The sequence below is a fragment of the Sphaerodactylus townsendi genome, linkage group LG01 (assembly GCF_021028975.2).
Source record: "Sphaerodactylus townsendi isolate TG3544 linkage group LG01, MPM_Stown_v2.3, whole genome shotgun sequence".
In the NCBI taxonomy this organism is placed as follows: Eukaryota; Metazoa; Chordata; class Lepidosauria; order Squamata; family Sphaerodactylidae; genus Sphaerodactylus; species Sphaerodactylus townsendi.
The window spans coordinates 74845308-74860427 of record NC_059425.1 but is presented as its reverse complement, the minus strand read 5'-3'; the positions used below and the strand labels follow the sequence as shown (position 1 = coordinate 74860427).

The 15120-nt window shown below is 45.2% G+C and overlaps 1 protein-coding gene across 22 annotated transcripts in view; it reads left to right on the top strand.

Moving 5' to 3' along the window:
- Positions 1–14829, top strand: part of TJAP1 (tight junction associated protein 1) — a 62734-nt gene extending 47905 nt beyond the window's left edge. For 21 of the 22 annotated variants that reach the window (XM_048483849.1, XM_048483882.1, XM_048483810.1 and 18 more), the window contains 6 exons: positions 4303–4464; positions 5500–5566; positions 6006–6035; positions 8154–8261; positions 8704–8787; positions 10995–14829. In XM_048483849.1, coding sequence (XP_048339806.1) covers positions 4303–4464; positions 5500–5566; positions 6006–6035; positions 8154–8261; positions 8704–8787; positions 10995–12317 — 1774 coding nt within the window. In that variant the 3' untranslated portion in view covers positions 12318–14829. The remainder of the gene's footprint in view (positions 1–4302; positions 4465–5499; positions 5567–6005; positions 6036–8153; positions 8262–8703; positions 8788–10994) is intronic. The other variant, XM_048483913.1, reaches the window with a different exon arrangement.
- The last annotated feature ends 291 nt before the right edge of the window (positions 14830–15120 follow it).

The window sequence follows — 15120 nt, the reverse complement described above, 5'->3', positions numbered from 1 at the left end:
AGTTGCCTTCCCTCCAAAATCATCATGTAGGGGAGTAACTCTGGAAATGGTTTCCTCTCAGAAAAGGAGTCGGAGGTTTCTTATGGCTATGACTTGACAATTGCTTTACGCAATCAAGATCAGGTTTGCCCAGGACCCAGTATTCTGAACTACCCTGAGGCACAGAACATAGTGATCCACACTTGCCCGGGACCCAGTATTCTGGACTACCCTGACGCTCAGCACAGCATGCGAAGAAGCATGCCTTTCTCTTGAACTGGCTGGGAGCAAGGATGCCATTGTTGCTGGTAGGATCTAGCGGCACAAACCCCAGTAATGTGGCATGGAGCTGTTTAGGGCTGAATGCTGCCAGTATTAACCAACAGCAGGATTCAGAGAATGAGCTTCTTCCATGCAGGGTCTAGGATTTGGCTGAGATCAGATTCACAGTAAGAGGGAACACCTTATTTGTGAATAAGGAGACTGCTTCTGGGCCTCAACCTGTCTCCCCATAATCATTGTCATTCTTATGGCAAATGATGACAGTATAGCTTGCCACTTTCCACCAGGGTCGGGGACCTGAATAACAGGATACCTCACCCCAGTTCTTCCCCTCCCAGTGATATGGGGTACCATCCTGCAGAGGGCGCTGCTGCATGGCCTGCTAAAGTGGAGGGAAGGAAATGAATGAGAGATCCCTGGAACAGTGACCATAGTTCTTAGGGTGAGGGGAATGAGAGAATGGAGGGGGAATTCCTCTCAGATGAAAAATTGCCAGAGGGGTACCAGAACAGTCTGTTAGGTTTTTAAACCTGAGAACTACCAATACCTCTTAGTTATGTCAGTGGCATCCTTGAATCCTTAGGAGAAGCCCCCTAAAGAAGAATCAGCTTCTCCCATAGATATCACCAAAGACAGACCTAAGAGAAACAGAAAAATTTTCCCATGCATCGATTCTAGGGAAAGAGTGGTCCCTTTCCCTGTGTTCTTTGAAAGGCAGCTTAAAAAGCAGTGGGTGAAACCAACCTCAAATAAGCAGTTTTCATCATTTATTAACAAGCTGTATGCTTTACCTGAATTTATTAACAAGGCTTCTCAGGTCCCTCTAGTCGGTGGCCTGGTACCCCCTCTGCAGTCTAGTGGTCTTGTGTCTGCAGACTGAGAAAGATCTATCTGTGCTGCTCTGGACAAGAGGTCAGAGTTTGCTTTTAGAAAGGCACATGAGGCCACCACTAAGGCTATCAGAGCCTCTGTGACAGTGGCCACTGTCTCCTGAGTGGCCATCATCTGGGCAAGGAAGTTAATGCAGCTTTTGTCTAGTTCCAACAAGTGTACACTTGAAGGCACAAACAGAATCCTTACAGCGTCTTCCTTTGCAGGTAATGCCACCCTGGTCTCACTCATAGTATAGTGGTTAAGAGCCAGCTCCCAGACCCTTTCCCCTGAGTTCATTCGTCTATGAGACAAACCATGAGGGCCCCTTTATCTCCCTTCGCTTACAGTTGCTTCTCCCCTAGGGAAGTCAAAGCAGGAAGACCAGATCCCAGGATGCAACTGCTAGCCCACAAAGGCTTCTAGAAAGATGGGGGGTGGGGGAGAGATTCTTCTTATCAGTCATCTCATAATGAGGGAAAAGAGAAAGAGGAAGGGGAATTCCTTTCTGATCAGGAGGACACTCCTATTGAGATCTCTGAACAGTCTGTATGTCCTTAAATCAGAAGACTACCAGCATCTATTGTCTAAGGCAGTAGCAATGCTTGACTTACAGGAAACCTCTTCCAAAGAGGATACTGCATTTTCCTAAGACCCCCTTATAAGCAGACCTAAAGTGAACAAAGAGTTCTTTCCTTGTGTTCCTACAGGAAAATGTTCCTCTTCCCTGAGTTCAGGGCTCACCCAACAAACACTTTCTTCCCCTTTCATTAAGGGAATAATAGGTCTTACATGAATTTACCAGTAGGTTTTTACAGATACCATTGGTGGATCACTGCCTTTCAGTCAGATAGGCTCCTGTCCGAGAATGATGAAGGGAAATTTCATAACTCTCTGAAGTGACAGCAGTGGCCATCTGGCCTTGGCAATGGCCTCCATAGTTCCAGGGTAAACCTTGTTGCTTCAGGAAGCTCATTCAGCTCCTACTGCATGCAAATCAAAGACCACTGCAGGGCACCATGAGAACTGGAAGACCTTGTAATTTGCAGCAGATGCAACCTTGGATTCTCTTTTCTTTTTCATCCAGAGTCCAGTCCTGCTTTATAGTGACTCAAAGTCATCAACCAATTCAAGATGCAGAGTGGAACAGAAATCCCTGTTCTGTCTGATTACTTCATGCTTAAGCAATCCAATAGTGGATCTATTCACATTTCCATTGAAAGACCAGCTGAAAAGATACTTCACCAGCTATTACCACCTTCAGGCAAATGGACGCCCTAACCACACCTTGGCCCAAGGGCTTCCCTGCGTGTTTCCCATCCACTTCAATTGTTCCAAGTCTCTTAGCAGAATCAGGAAACTGAGAGCACAAGTATTTGTGGCAGCTCCAATTTGGCCACGTTGTCTCTGGTTCTCAGCTCTCGGGGAGATGGTGTTTTGCTCCTCATCTGTGTGAACCTCTGGAAGAGGATATGCTGAGCCTGGGCTCAGTGTGTCATTCCAACTCACGTTAGTTCAACTGACTGTTTGGAGGTTGAGCAGAGGTAAGTTTAGACCTGACTATTCATTGGAGATGATGGAAACCATGTTGACATCTACACAATCTTCAACCAATCATATTTATTAGGCCACCTGGAAGACTTTTTTCTGTTGGTGCCAAAAGAAATAAAATTGATGTCCTGAAACCTTGGACGTCTGAAGTACTGAAATGTTACATGATGGTTGCTTGTCAGGTCTTAGAGGTTCTACTCTCAGAGGTCAAGTAGCCACCTTATCCATGGTGTCAACTTGCTCCCATGATCTTTCGGTATCAAGAGATCAGCACATTCAATGGTTCCTCACACATAATTCTAAGGTCTTATGACGCTGCCATTTAAACTGATGATGGACATATCCTTAAATTGGTTATAAATGAAGACTTCATTCCTGGTGGTGATAACATCTGCCAAGCAAATATCAAGAGTTCAGGGCCTTATGCATCTTCCACAATGAGAAAGTTGTTATGAGACTTCTTCCTAATTTCAAATCCAAAATCAACTCCAGATTTCACCTGAACTAGGAAATGTGTCTACCATTGTTATATCCTAAACCATCTCATCCAAAGGAAAAGGTCAGCACACAGTTTGGATGTTAAATGGGTCCTGAAGGCCTTACACTAGGACTTGCCGCATCAGATGGTTGAGCCATCTCTTATAAGTTCTCCAAATGAGGGAAAACCCACATCTGAGGCTGTGATGAACCCACCCATAAGGCCTGCATTATAGAAACATATGAGCTCTGAATCTGCATTATAGAAAAATATGAGTTCTGAAGCTGAGTGTTATCACTGGTCTTACATCCCACTCTGTCCATAGTTCAGCTACTTATGCTGCACTATCCAGCAACACCTCAGTAGAGATCTGTAAGGTGGCAACTGAACTGGCCTTCCACATTCACCAGTCACTATAAATTAGATGTATATAGTTCTGCTGAAGCAGCCATTTGTTGGAGAGCATTACAACACATTCTAGACTCCTGGACGATATCCCATCCTTGTTTAGGGACACTGCTCTGGGAAGTCCCATGCAAGATGTCCTGCTGCCTCAGAGGGAGAATGGGCCGTTGGATACTTACCGTGAAAGATCCTTTTTCTCTGAGGACAGGAGGACATCTTGGCCTGCCCAAAGACATCTATGCATACATTCTCCTACTCCCTCAGATCATTATATAGTGGGACAGGTATTACTGTTAATTCTTGTACTTTCTGTCTCTACCTGCTGTTACATCATTCATGTGTGACGCTTTAATAGTAATGGCTATAGTGGTCGCATCCAGATAGTGAACAGACTGCTTGCAGAGATATCTGACGAGAAAGGGGATGGTTCCTACTGAAGGAGACAGGAAGTTCAAGATTTTAGTTCCTGCCTCCCTGAGCAAAGGAGCGGGAATTACCCATACAAGATGTCCACCCATCCTCAGATCTTTCATGGTAAGTATCCAATGGCCCGTTCTCTACCTTTGCTTTTTCTCAGCTGAACTAGGAAGGTAATGGAAAGCATCTCTTGAGTGTTGTCCATATACATCCTGTTGAACTTCTCAAGAGTTTGAAAACGAGGCTATACCTTTGTGTGTGTGTATATAGTTCTGCCCACAACTCCTGTGAGTCACTAAGGGATATGTTGCTTGCCTTAGATTGCTGCAGCATGAGAATGAGGAGCTGCGTCGACGTCTGGCCTATGTCACCAACAAAATGGAGACAATGGAGAGGGAGTTGGAGTCTGGCCAAGAGTATCTGGAGATGGAGCTGGGCCAGAACCGTGAGGAGCTAGAGAAATTCAAAGACAAATTCCGTAGGTATGGCAACTCTTCAAAGCTTCAAGGGTGGTAGAAGGTGACTTCCTTACCCTCCAATAGTTTCCTGCTTGTGAGGTGTTTTCCAGGGTTGTTGAGGGAAGCATTAGTATGTATTCAGCCCATCTACACAGTAGCCCATATTAGTAGTATGAATCTTGAAAATTCCTCTCTCTTTTCCCCCCTCTCTCTCTTTCCCCCTCCCTCTTTTGGTAAGTAGATTTTAAAAAAACACATGAAAAGCCAGAATTTTTCCTTCTTTATTTCTTACCTTATAACTTCCTGGTTTATTTTGTCTAGGACTGATACATACATCCTATTATAAGTGCCATATATAAGCTTAGAAATGAGTGAGGCACACTCTCCTGTAGGAAGCATGGTGTAGTATCCTACCAGCATCCAGTGCTATATGCTTGAAGATGCAGGTTTTCATTGTGTTCCACTTCTTTCATGCTGATCCATCTGTCTTTTGGAAGGAGAAGGTGGGGGAGGGGTGGAGAATATCTTTCTCAGCTGGTATGATACAGCCTTTCTCAGCTGGTATGATACAGCAACTATGTTGCTCTAGTTGGTAGGTAGCTGTAGTTAGAACTGGGAAAGATGCTTTGGTGAGGGCTCCTTAGCAGAAGTTTAGGAGACTCCCCCTTCCCCCCAGCCATTGTGGTTCAGTTTTTATTTGGCTCTGTTCCTGATTTATTATGCAGGCAGAGGCAAGCTCTTCAACTGAGACTTTCCTAGGATTCTGTAAGCCTTCCTCCTAAACTGGGGACAATATATTTTCCCTTTGCATTTTCAGACTTGCTTTCTCCCCCAGCTATCACTCTGTCTTCAACCAGCATTCCATTCCTCTGCAGACAGACATATATGGTTCAAGTTCTTAAGGCCAAATTCTCCCGGACACACAGCAGAAAATTGAAGGCTGGAGCCATAGTTAAGCTCCTTTGCAAATCTACATCTCTTGCCTAATTTCATACTGCAGAAAATGTAGCGGTTCTTCAGTGGGATTACTAACCTGGACACTGATTTTTCTGTCTCTAGATTGCAGAACAGTTATACAGCTTCACAAAGAACCAATCAGGATTTGGAGGAGAAGCTGCATGCCCTGGTAACTACCTGCTGAACTTGTAATGTGGAGAGTGGGTGGGCTAGTCTGATGCAAGTGCATATGAGGCATAGCAATATTGTGCAGTAACACCCAAATACTGGTGAGTCAGGACTGGTCTATTGACCGGATGGGGTGCGATGTGCTTTCCATGCCTTCTGTGTTGTGTGCTCTGGAGTTTGGGTTCTTCTGCAGTATAGCTATGTGTAGTTTTGTCTTCTGTCAGCTTTTTTAAAAAGCGTGCTAGACAGGTGATGTGCTGTTTCCTGCAAGATCTGGGTGGAGAAGTTCATGGTGGGTTGTGGGGGCTATCTGTGCAGCCAACATTTGTGTATTGTGTGCATTCATAACACTCATGGCTGTTTCTTTTCTCTCTCTCCTCTCTCTTCCCTCTTCCTTCCTATGCTGCTGCTGGCACACGCTGGGTGCGCTCATCTCTCAGGCCTCTCTCAGTCAAAGCTGGATTTTTGCAGTTGCGTCTTTTCGTTTGTGTGTTTTTCTTTCTCTTCTTCACACGTCTCAGCCTGTCCACTTCCATTGTATTCAGCTCCACTTCACTGCTCTTGCCCTAGGGTCCCAGAAGCTCAAACTTGCCAGCAACTTGTTTTTGAATAAAATGTCTAACCTTGGAGAACTGGCTTGTGGTAGCCCAGAGATCCTAGCATGTATTGCTCCATTTTACATTTAACCATTGCATAGAACACCTTGTGATTGTGAGAAGGTTGGAGCTCAACCTGTAGAGAGAGCAATACTGTTCCAATAGCCTAGTACATTGGTAAATGTTACATTCCCCTCTTTTCATTTGGGGTCTCTGTGTGTGGTTATACATTTTTAAGGTATCAGAAGATATTAACTCTTTTAAAAGAACTGCCCTTTCTGATCTTTAGTCACTGCAGGTTTTGCTCTTCTCTGGATTACCCCCTGTTCACAGTATGAGCACATTCCCCGCAGACTTCTTCTGAATTTCTCTGCTGAGAATTTCAGAGAGGCTGGCACCTTGCATGCCTCTCTTTAATTAACGATCATAGGAGGAGCCTCAGGGAGTAAATTAACAAGCCCCAGAGGTGTGTGCACACGCAGGGCCTTTCATTCCTGTATAAATACGGCATCCATCCCTGATCATTTTTGCAGTGCATCTGCACCCTACTGAGTCCATTCATGTTCCATCTGGCACCGCCCTCCATTCTTCCCATCGGAAGGCAATGGGAGAGCAAGTTCACTGGTTGCAGGTCAAATGAAATATGTTGCTGAGGCAGAGTGATTTGCCTGGGTATCTTTGCAGCCTTTTGCAAAATATGGGAGAAGGCAAAAGGCCAAAGCTATGATTACTAGAGCAGAGGGTACTTGATTCCATTCATGTAAATTGGGGTGGTCACCTTTTATATGCAAAATTATCCCAAAATCTGTCTTTATTGTAATAAAAACCAGGGTTTTTTTTAGTTTCTTAAGTCTGCAAAGATAGTGAAATGCCTAGTGAAATTCAGAGAGCTAGAATTTCAAGAGGCTGGGCTTTGCATTGTTTTCTTCCCCTCCTTGTGACTGAGAGAAGCAGAATAAAGTATGTCATGTAAGAAAATAATTGCTTTATTTGCACAATTTATGGCAGTTTCTCTGATTGTAGTTTGCAACATTTTCATTATTTGGTTAGATTTTCAAATCTGGCTTTTCTATAAAATACTCGTCTGTTTTGTTGAGGATTATGGAACAATTGGAAGAATGAAAGAGGTGAATTAAGGTTTAGGAGCAGGAAGAGAACGTCATGGTCTGAGGACCTTCGAGTTGGGATCCCAGGGGAGACCCACTTTGACAATTTGGGTTTAAAGTCAAAACTGTGGCAAGTGTGTGCATTTTTCTCACCAACCCCACCCTTTACTTAGTAGATTGGAAACATGCTTCTTTGTTACGTTGAAAACAGATTTGGGAGGGAGGTCTACAGAAAATGCTACATGCTACAGCTAAAGGCTATATTGGGAGGTACAAACATAGCCATGTAGATTGGACACCCTGCTCCACCCTGCCCCACAACTTCAGAGACATACTTTCATGACCTCTAGGATGAACAAGGAAGCAAGATAGACTGTTAACAGTTGCTGTGCTGTGCTGAACAGGAAATTGTTTGGAGAGGGGGAGGACTTACCTAATTGGGATCTGGGCTAGTCACTAGCCCATTTGTTATAGTTGCTGTCGTTTTGGTGTAGAGGTCTTCATTTATTTACGGTCTCTCCATATTCAAAGATGTGTTTGTGGTATGCTAGGGGTAGTCAGTATCAAACTTGCCACAACTGGGGAGTATCTTTCAGCTGTGCAATTTCCCCCTTCTGGTATCATTTATACCAAATAGATATAAAAAGTAACTGCACTCAGGAAAACTTGTGTTCAGGTTGTTTTCATAGCTAGCAGATATGCCTATGCATCTTCCAAGCAAATGGAGGCAGAGTAACTGATTCCATGGTCTTGTGCCTGGCTGAGAAAAAGACAGAGCTGCTGCTTTGCTCGACTTGTATGGCACACAATTCCTGTGTGGAGTTTAGGACAGGAGCAAAATCAGACAGCTAGTGGGACTTACCTGCTGTATATTCCTGTACTTCAGATTAAAAAAGCTGAGATGGATCGGAAAACACTTGATTGGGAAATTGTGGAGCTCACTAACAAGCTACTGGATGCCAAAACTACCATTAATAAACTGGAAGAGCTTAATGTAAGTAATCTTTCCTTTTGCAGCATATCCAGTGAAAAAAGGTAGTGAGAGGGGAAGACCAGATCTATTCATTCCTGAGCATGGGACATACATCCTGCCAAAATTCAGAGAGTTGGAGCTATAAGAACTGAGCATTAGCTTCATGTGGGATCAAGAGAAAACTTGGCAGCTTAACATTGCTCTCAGGCTCTGAGAAACAACGGAGCAGCTTATTGGAGGAGAGGTATTGCAAGGAGACTCGGCAGCTGAAAAACAATGAAATGTCTAATCAGTCTGTCATGAAAGTAGTCCCTCTTTGAAAGCTGCCAACTAAATTACACCAAATTGCCAGTGACTTGGTTTGTACTACCACTGTGTGTATGTTTGTGTGGGGAGGGAGCTATTCAGATTTTCTGCCACAGATGCCAAGCCAGCTTGATCTATATCTGTGTTATCTTTGCAGGAGCGATATCGTCAGGACTGTAACCTGGCAGTGCAGCTGCTGAAGTGCAACAAGTCTCACTTTCGGAACCACAAATTTGCTGATGTGAGTGGTGGCTTTGGGTTTGTGGGTCACATATTCAGTAAATCTCTTCAAGAGGCCTCCCAGGCCAAGAAAGCGGGGGGTGGGTGGGGATTGCATGGCAAGAACGGGTTATCTGCATTTCTGAGATTTTCATGCCTTTATAAGATGCAGGTTCTCTAGTGACCTTAGTAGTGACCTGTTTCATTTTAGGGCCTCTGTAAATGTTCCTGTTTTGCTCCCAGAATACAACATGACGGCATTATTTATTATCTTCATATGTAAAGTGGCTGTTATACAGAGGTGCACTATTATAATGATGTTTATGGGTTAAGAAACTGGTTCCTAAATGAAAAGTAATGAGTGTTCAGGCCTTAAAAAGAAGGACCTATCTTCAACCAGTCATATGATTAACCTTTGAACTAAAAGCTTTGTGCAACTGTATGTGCCACATTTCACTGTGACATTTTGGAGCTCCTCAATAGTACAGTAGAGCCAACCATATGGCTTAATTTTCACCAAATTAATGCCACTCCTATGAGTTCATATCTAAGACCAGTTATGACTGGCATCTTCCACTTCTGTTCCCTTACAGAGGTTTTGAATTCTTTGGGTTGAAGTGAGGTGTCGATCCCTTTCTTTGTCACATAAGTAAGAAAGGTACTTGCTGCAAAAACAAAGAAACTAGAAACAAGGTGCTGTTTATGTGCCTTCAGTGTTCTGCTTGCTGTTTGTCCTCTTCTGAAAATAGGGCTGATGAGGTGACAGAGATCACTTTTTCTTTTTCGGTTATGTTGCAGAATTTTAGACCATTTCTAGTATTTTCTGGCTTTCCTTGTTTTTAAAAACATTCCTGTGTATATTATCACTGTGCTCAATAAATAAGAATAATAGTTATGGTAGGTAGGAAAATGGAGTCTTTCCTTGCTGGGAAACTCCCTTTAAACCAAGGGTCCCCTGGAAAATACACTGGTAACCTGCCACCACCACTCAGGAACTATTGAGAGTAAAAATAATAAAATACATTATCAAACATGGCAGCAATAAATCATACAGTAGCAAGATACATTTCTGAAAATCAGTATTGTCACACTTCAGAGGGGTTTGTCGCATAGATCACTTTCATAGAAACATATTTGCATGCTGAGGCCTGATTCAATTTCTGTACCCAAATAAAATTTTAATTTTTTTACAAGGACTAGGAAATAATGCCCTTGTCTAGAAGAGACTGTGTGTTCAGTTTACATTGAATGTATAGGATAAGAAGGGTGGAATTCAGGTGATCTTTTATTCAGCTTTCCTTTGTGGAATGCCCTGGGGGATTTTCAAAAACCGTAGCTTAAATTAATGTATCTATCTAAAAATATTTGTTTCACTGTCTCCTAAATATATACCCAGTCCCTTCATATATACCTAATTTTATGCCTGTCTCTTCTGAAGAGTTAAGGTGGATGAAATGTTATTAATAGGACAAGCCATGTGTTCTTGAAGAAGGACTTTCAGGCATCTGAGCTTGTCCCTGTGGTCCACTGTTGGAGAGAAAGGGCTGAGACCTGGTATGGGACCAGACACTCATTCAGACCATAGCCATGCCTCTCCTCTTCTGCAGACAAACATAGTTTTTATTCCCTGGCACAGGAGCTCATGTGCCCACACCAGCAACCCTGTCCTTGTTATAACTGCCTTGGAGGGACCTCATAGAGATGTCCCTTGTCCTCTGCCTCGACCAGAGTCAGAAAGTGCCAGGATGGTAACTGATCCTCCTCCCAGGGCAGGTTGCCAAGGCTACTGATCCTCCTCCCAGGGCAGGTTGCCAAGGCTGTGGATGGTAATTGCCACATGCTCCCTGGGGGCTGCTGATTCTAGTAGAGGGGGTTGCTCACAGTTCAGCACCATCACCAGCTAATTTTTCCACCAATCAATGTTGGCCTAATGTGTGCCAGCACTGCTCTTTTGTCTTTTGCTCAGGCTGTAAATGCATCTCTCCTAAATGGGTCTGTCAGTTCTGGAGCCAGATGAATAATCTGTTACTGGGACAGAAATTGATATCTGTATTTTGTAGGTGATTAGAGAAGATCTTTAATGGCATGGCATGTCAGAACAAGGGGCTTGGTTTGGGCTTCACTGTGTGTTCCACCTTTTGCTTCATGCACTTGTTCCAGCCTACGAGCTTGCTGTTTCCTAGGCACCGTCTGAGGTCCAGCATAACATTTCTGTTTTCTTCTTCATAGCTTCCTTATGAGCTGCAAGACATGGTCAATAAGCACTTGCATAGTACTCAGGAGTCCTTGGGCCCTGGCCAGGAGGCCCTGCACACCTTGGCCCCATCTGATGTTGTGCCCACCTCTGTCATTGCCAGAGTCCTGGAGAAACCGGAGTCGCTGGTGCTGAACTCCGCTAAATCTGGCAGTGGAAGCTGCCCCATCGCTGAGGATGTTTTTGTGCATGTGGATATGAGCGGAGCCCTACCTGATGCCTGTCCCAGCTCAGGGCAGTCTGGGAAAGAGGAAGTGGAAGGAGGGAGGCAGCAAAATGGGGGCTGCAAGCCTCAGAGCAGCTTGGAAAGCTTGCCTGAAGAGGTGCCGACATTCGAGAAGTTGAGCCCCTATCCCACCCCGCCTCCTCCCCACCCAATGTACCCAGGACGCAAGGTGATTGAGTTCTCTGAGGACAAGGTGAGGATCCCAAAGAACAGCCCCCTGCCCAACTGTACTTATGCCACACGCCAGGCTATCTCCTTGAGCCTAGTTCAGGGGGAGGAGGAAGGCTGTGACAGGCAGCGAACCCTCCCCAGTAGCCCCGCCTCAGAAGGCCAGCGCTCTGCCTCTAGCTGCTCCTACCAGCTGTCCCCAAAGATGAGTCGAGCTCATGGTTCCTCACAGAGCAGCCCCTTCAGCAGTCCTCCACAGGTCCCCAGCACTTTTGCTAGTTCAGCCAGCTCTGAGGAGGACCTGCTAGCTAACTGGCAGCGGATGTTTGTGGACAAGGCTCCCCCCACCACGGAGCAGGTGCTGGTGAACCGCACTTCCTTTAGCCGTGACACAGCCCAGGAGCTCCAGAAACGCTTTAGCCGCTCCATGCAGGAGTTAGGGCGGGCAGCCCCCGCATACTCAGATGGTGAGGAGTCAGCACAGAGCTGCAGCTGGACTGTGAGCAGAGACTCAAGCGAGGACACAGACAGCACAGAGTCCCGGGCTCGCCGGAGCCATTTGTGTTCCGACTATGGAACAGACTTCTCTCAGGAGGAGGCCCATAAATTGCTTCAAGGGCGTGGCAGTGAGGGGCTGACGGAGCTTCCCAGTTCATCTTCACCAGAGAAGCACAAAGACTGTGTAGACATAGACTCACCCCGGAGCCCAACTGAAGAACAGGAAATGCTGCTTCAGGGAAACAAGGAAAAAAGCCAAGAGGCCACCAGTGAGCCAAGGAGGCAGTGCAAGAGCAAGGCTCCTTCTGGCCGCCCGCACCGTAGTCCCAAGAGAATGGGGGTTCATCACCTCCATCGCAAAGACAGCTTGACGCAAGCCCAGGAGCAGGGCAACTTGCTCAACTGAGGGTAGGGAGCAAGAAAGACCTGGGTTGTCCAGGTGCTAGTAGTCTGTCCCCCTCCCAGGGGCTGTGCCTGTAGTCCTGGAGTTGAAAGGACTGCCATCATGGTGCTCCTGCCCAGGAATTCCAGGCCATTTTTTATATATTTATTGTATTTTTAATACATATGAGGAGTGGAGATTAGTTCTGCAGCACTAGAACAAAACACTCCAGTGTACACCAGCATACTGTTCTGTGCTGATGTTCACAGCTCAATTTGCACTCATTCCCATTCTTTTCAAGCTGAATTCCACCTTCAGTCTTCTCTTTCGGCTCTAACATTGTCCCATTTTGGTTCAGGAGTTATGACACTTGGGCATCTCCAGTCTGCACTCCTACCTTTTCAGTCTGTGCCAAGAAATGGGTGCATGTCCTGTTCCTCTTGTCTGTATCTTCCACCAGCCATGTGAAGGGTGTGTCCAGCTGTGTGTGGTTTGTGCGTTAAGCTTTTACTTTGATGACTTAGTGTTTGTTTCTTCTGGCTGCTGTGTGGATGTTATGCGGCTGAGCAGGGAGGACACTTCAGAGGCAACTTCTGTGGCTGCTTTGCTTTTTATGGGCATGGCACTTGTGAAGAGGGCCAGGCTGTACAACACCACTGGCTGAATGTAAAGTCCCCCCTGCTAGACTTCAACCCAGAACTGCCATGTTGAATCACTCCAAAAGGCTGTGCAAGGCTGCCGTAATGGAGTGACTTGTGTGTTCCTTTTCTCTGCAGTTACTGTGTTGGTTTTTACTTGGGTGGTCTCCCTGTCCTATTTCAGTTGTGTTAGATAAAGTGTGCTCTTTCATTCACTCCTCTTTAAAAGTTTTTATTTGTAAAATATGCTCTGTTCTTCTTTTGTAAAAGAAGAGAACCTGCAGCGGGGATGAAACGGCATATGTGCTGTGCAAGATGTGGAGTCATCTCGCTCTGTGGCCGAACCACAAAATTTCTCCACCTTTGGCACAGAAAGAGATGCAGGTTCTTTGCCTCCTTGGAGGTGGCTGGTGAGGATGGGCATCCCTATATTGGGCTGGGATCCAAATTTACACTAGTGCCTTCCCAAGGCCTTATCCAAGGCCTGATTTTTTTTGTTATTGCTCGTTTGTCTCCTGTGTGTGCTCAGTGATATCGTAGTTCCTTTTGCAGAAATTCTCTTTATGTGCATATGCTGATGTGCACACACAGCTGAAGCGGGTGGAAAAAGGATTAGCAGTATTCGGAGTTTTCTTTGGAAGACCAAGCTTCCTAGTTTTATTCTTGTCCCCTGGGTTTGAAATAAGATGGTGAAACCAGTGAAGTGACTAGACTAATGGACTAAATTTACCTTGTCAGCTCTTTTTTGTTGAATGAAGATATATGATCTTCTATGGGAGAAGGACTCTAAAGCCTTCCTCTGCAACAGCGGGTGTTCTCTCCGTTGCAAACACCAGCAAAGCAGCCAAAAGCTGCCAAGGAAGCCAACGTATAGCTTCACGGGACCAACAACCCACCAACAACCTTCTAAAAACTATGGGACAGCTGCCAGAACCTTTGCAGGCTACAGGGCTTATGCTGTCCTCTGTTCCTTTCCCTTCAGACATAGCCAGGGTCTGCACAGGTGAGGCTTGCTGGCCATAGCAGACTTTTTCTGTCCAGTTCTGTGCTGAGGTATTTTTTGGTCAGCTGTGCTAATAAATTGGTGCTAAAGATGGACACTCCTCCTTTAGCTTTCTTGATTCTTAATCTTTAATAAAATTGCTCCTACAGCTGGCATTTGTTTATTCTGTTCAGCTACTGCAGCAGTTTATTTTATTTTGTGGGGGGGGGGGGGAGGGAGACTTTGCTTTGTAAAGGGCTGGATCCAGTTGGCATTTCGTCCTGCCCCAGTCCTGCTGTGTTTTCTTTTTTTCTTCTTGTGAGGGGTGCTGGAGGTGAAGGCTTCAGAGCTGTTTGGTGGATTCCCATATGTAGCCTATGTTGGAGAGAAGTACACTCTGTAGAATATGAGCCCTTATCAGCAACTGCTTAGTTAGGAAGGAACTGATGAGTTCAGAGTCCTGCTCTCCCTTCTGCAGGAAGCTCCACAGCTCCATTTAAAGGCAATTGGAAACTGACTTGGCCCTGTCCACCTAAGTGACCGAGGCCAGATGACATGGACTTCTTCTTTGCCTTCAGTCGTGTTGAGCTCAGAGGCTGGTAAGGGGAGAGGAAAAGTACGCATGAGCACATTTTATATGTGCCATTTAGTTCAAGTGGGGCTGGGTGGTAGCGAAGCCTGCAAGAAATGCAGCCTTCCTCCCAAAGTTCTTATGGAGTCCGGTGGTGCAGTCTTTGGTATTTTGCTTGTCCCTGGCAGTATTAGTTCTCTTGGGAAGCTTGAGTTGCCTTCTTCAGCTGCCCCGTGTTTCACAGTGTCCCAACTCAAGACTGTTAAGCTGTGACTAATATGTTTTTTTCTGAGATTTTCAAACTGATGTTTATTTTGAAGCCAGAAATAAACTATTTTAAAAGTATGTCTCTTGTGTTGGAAAGCTGAGCTTTTGAGTTTCTTAGAGTCATGACACAAGTGCACAGCTGGTGCTCACTCAGTCCACAATCTTTCCTAAAACCGACACTTCTGCTACAGGGTTATCACCTTTCTCAAGCCATCTCTGGTAGAATTTGCATCCTAGGAAAATACAACCCCTTCTACTAGGTGGCTTGTTCATTGCTATTGTATTGCTTGGATATTTGTCAATATGCAAAAACAATTCACAGAACAACGTCAGGAAGAGTTGTGTCCCATCGGCAGTTACAATATAAAC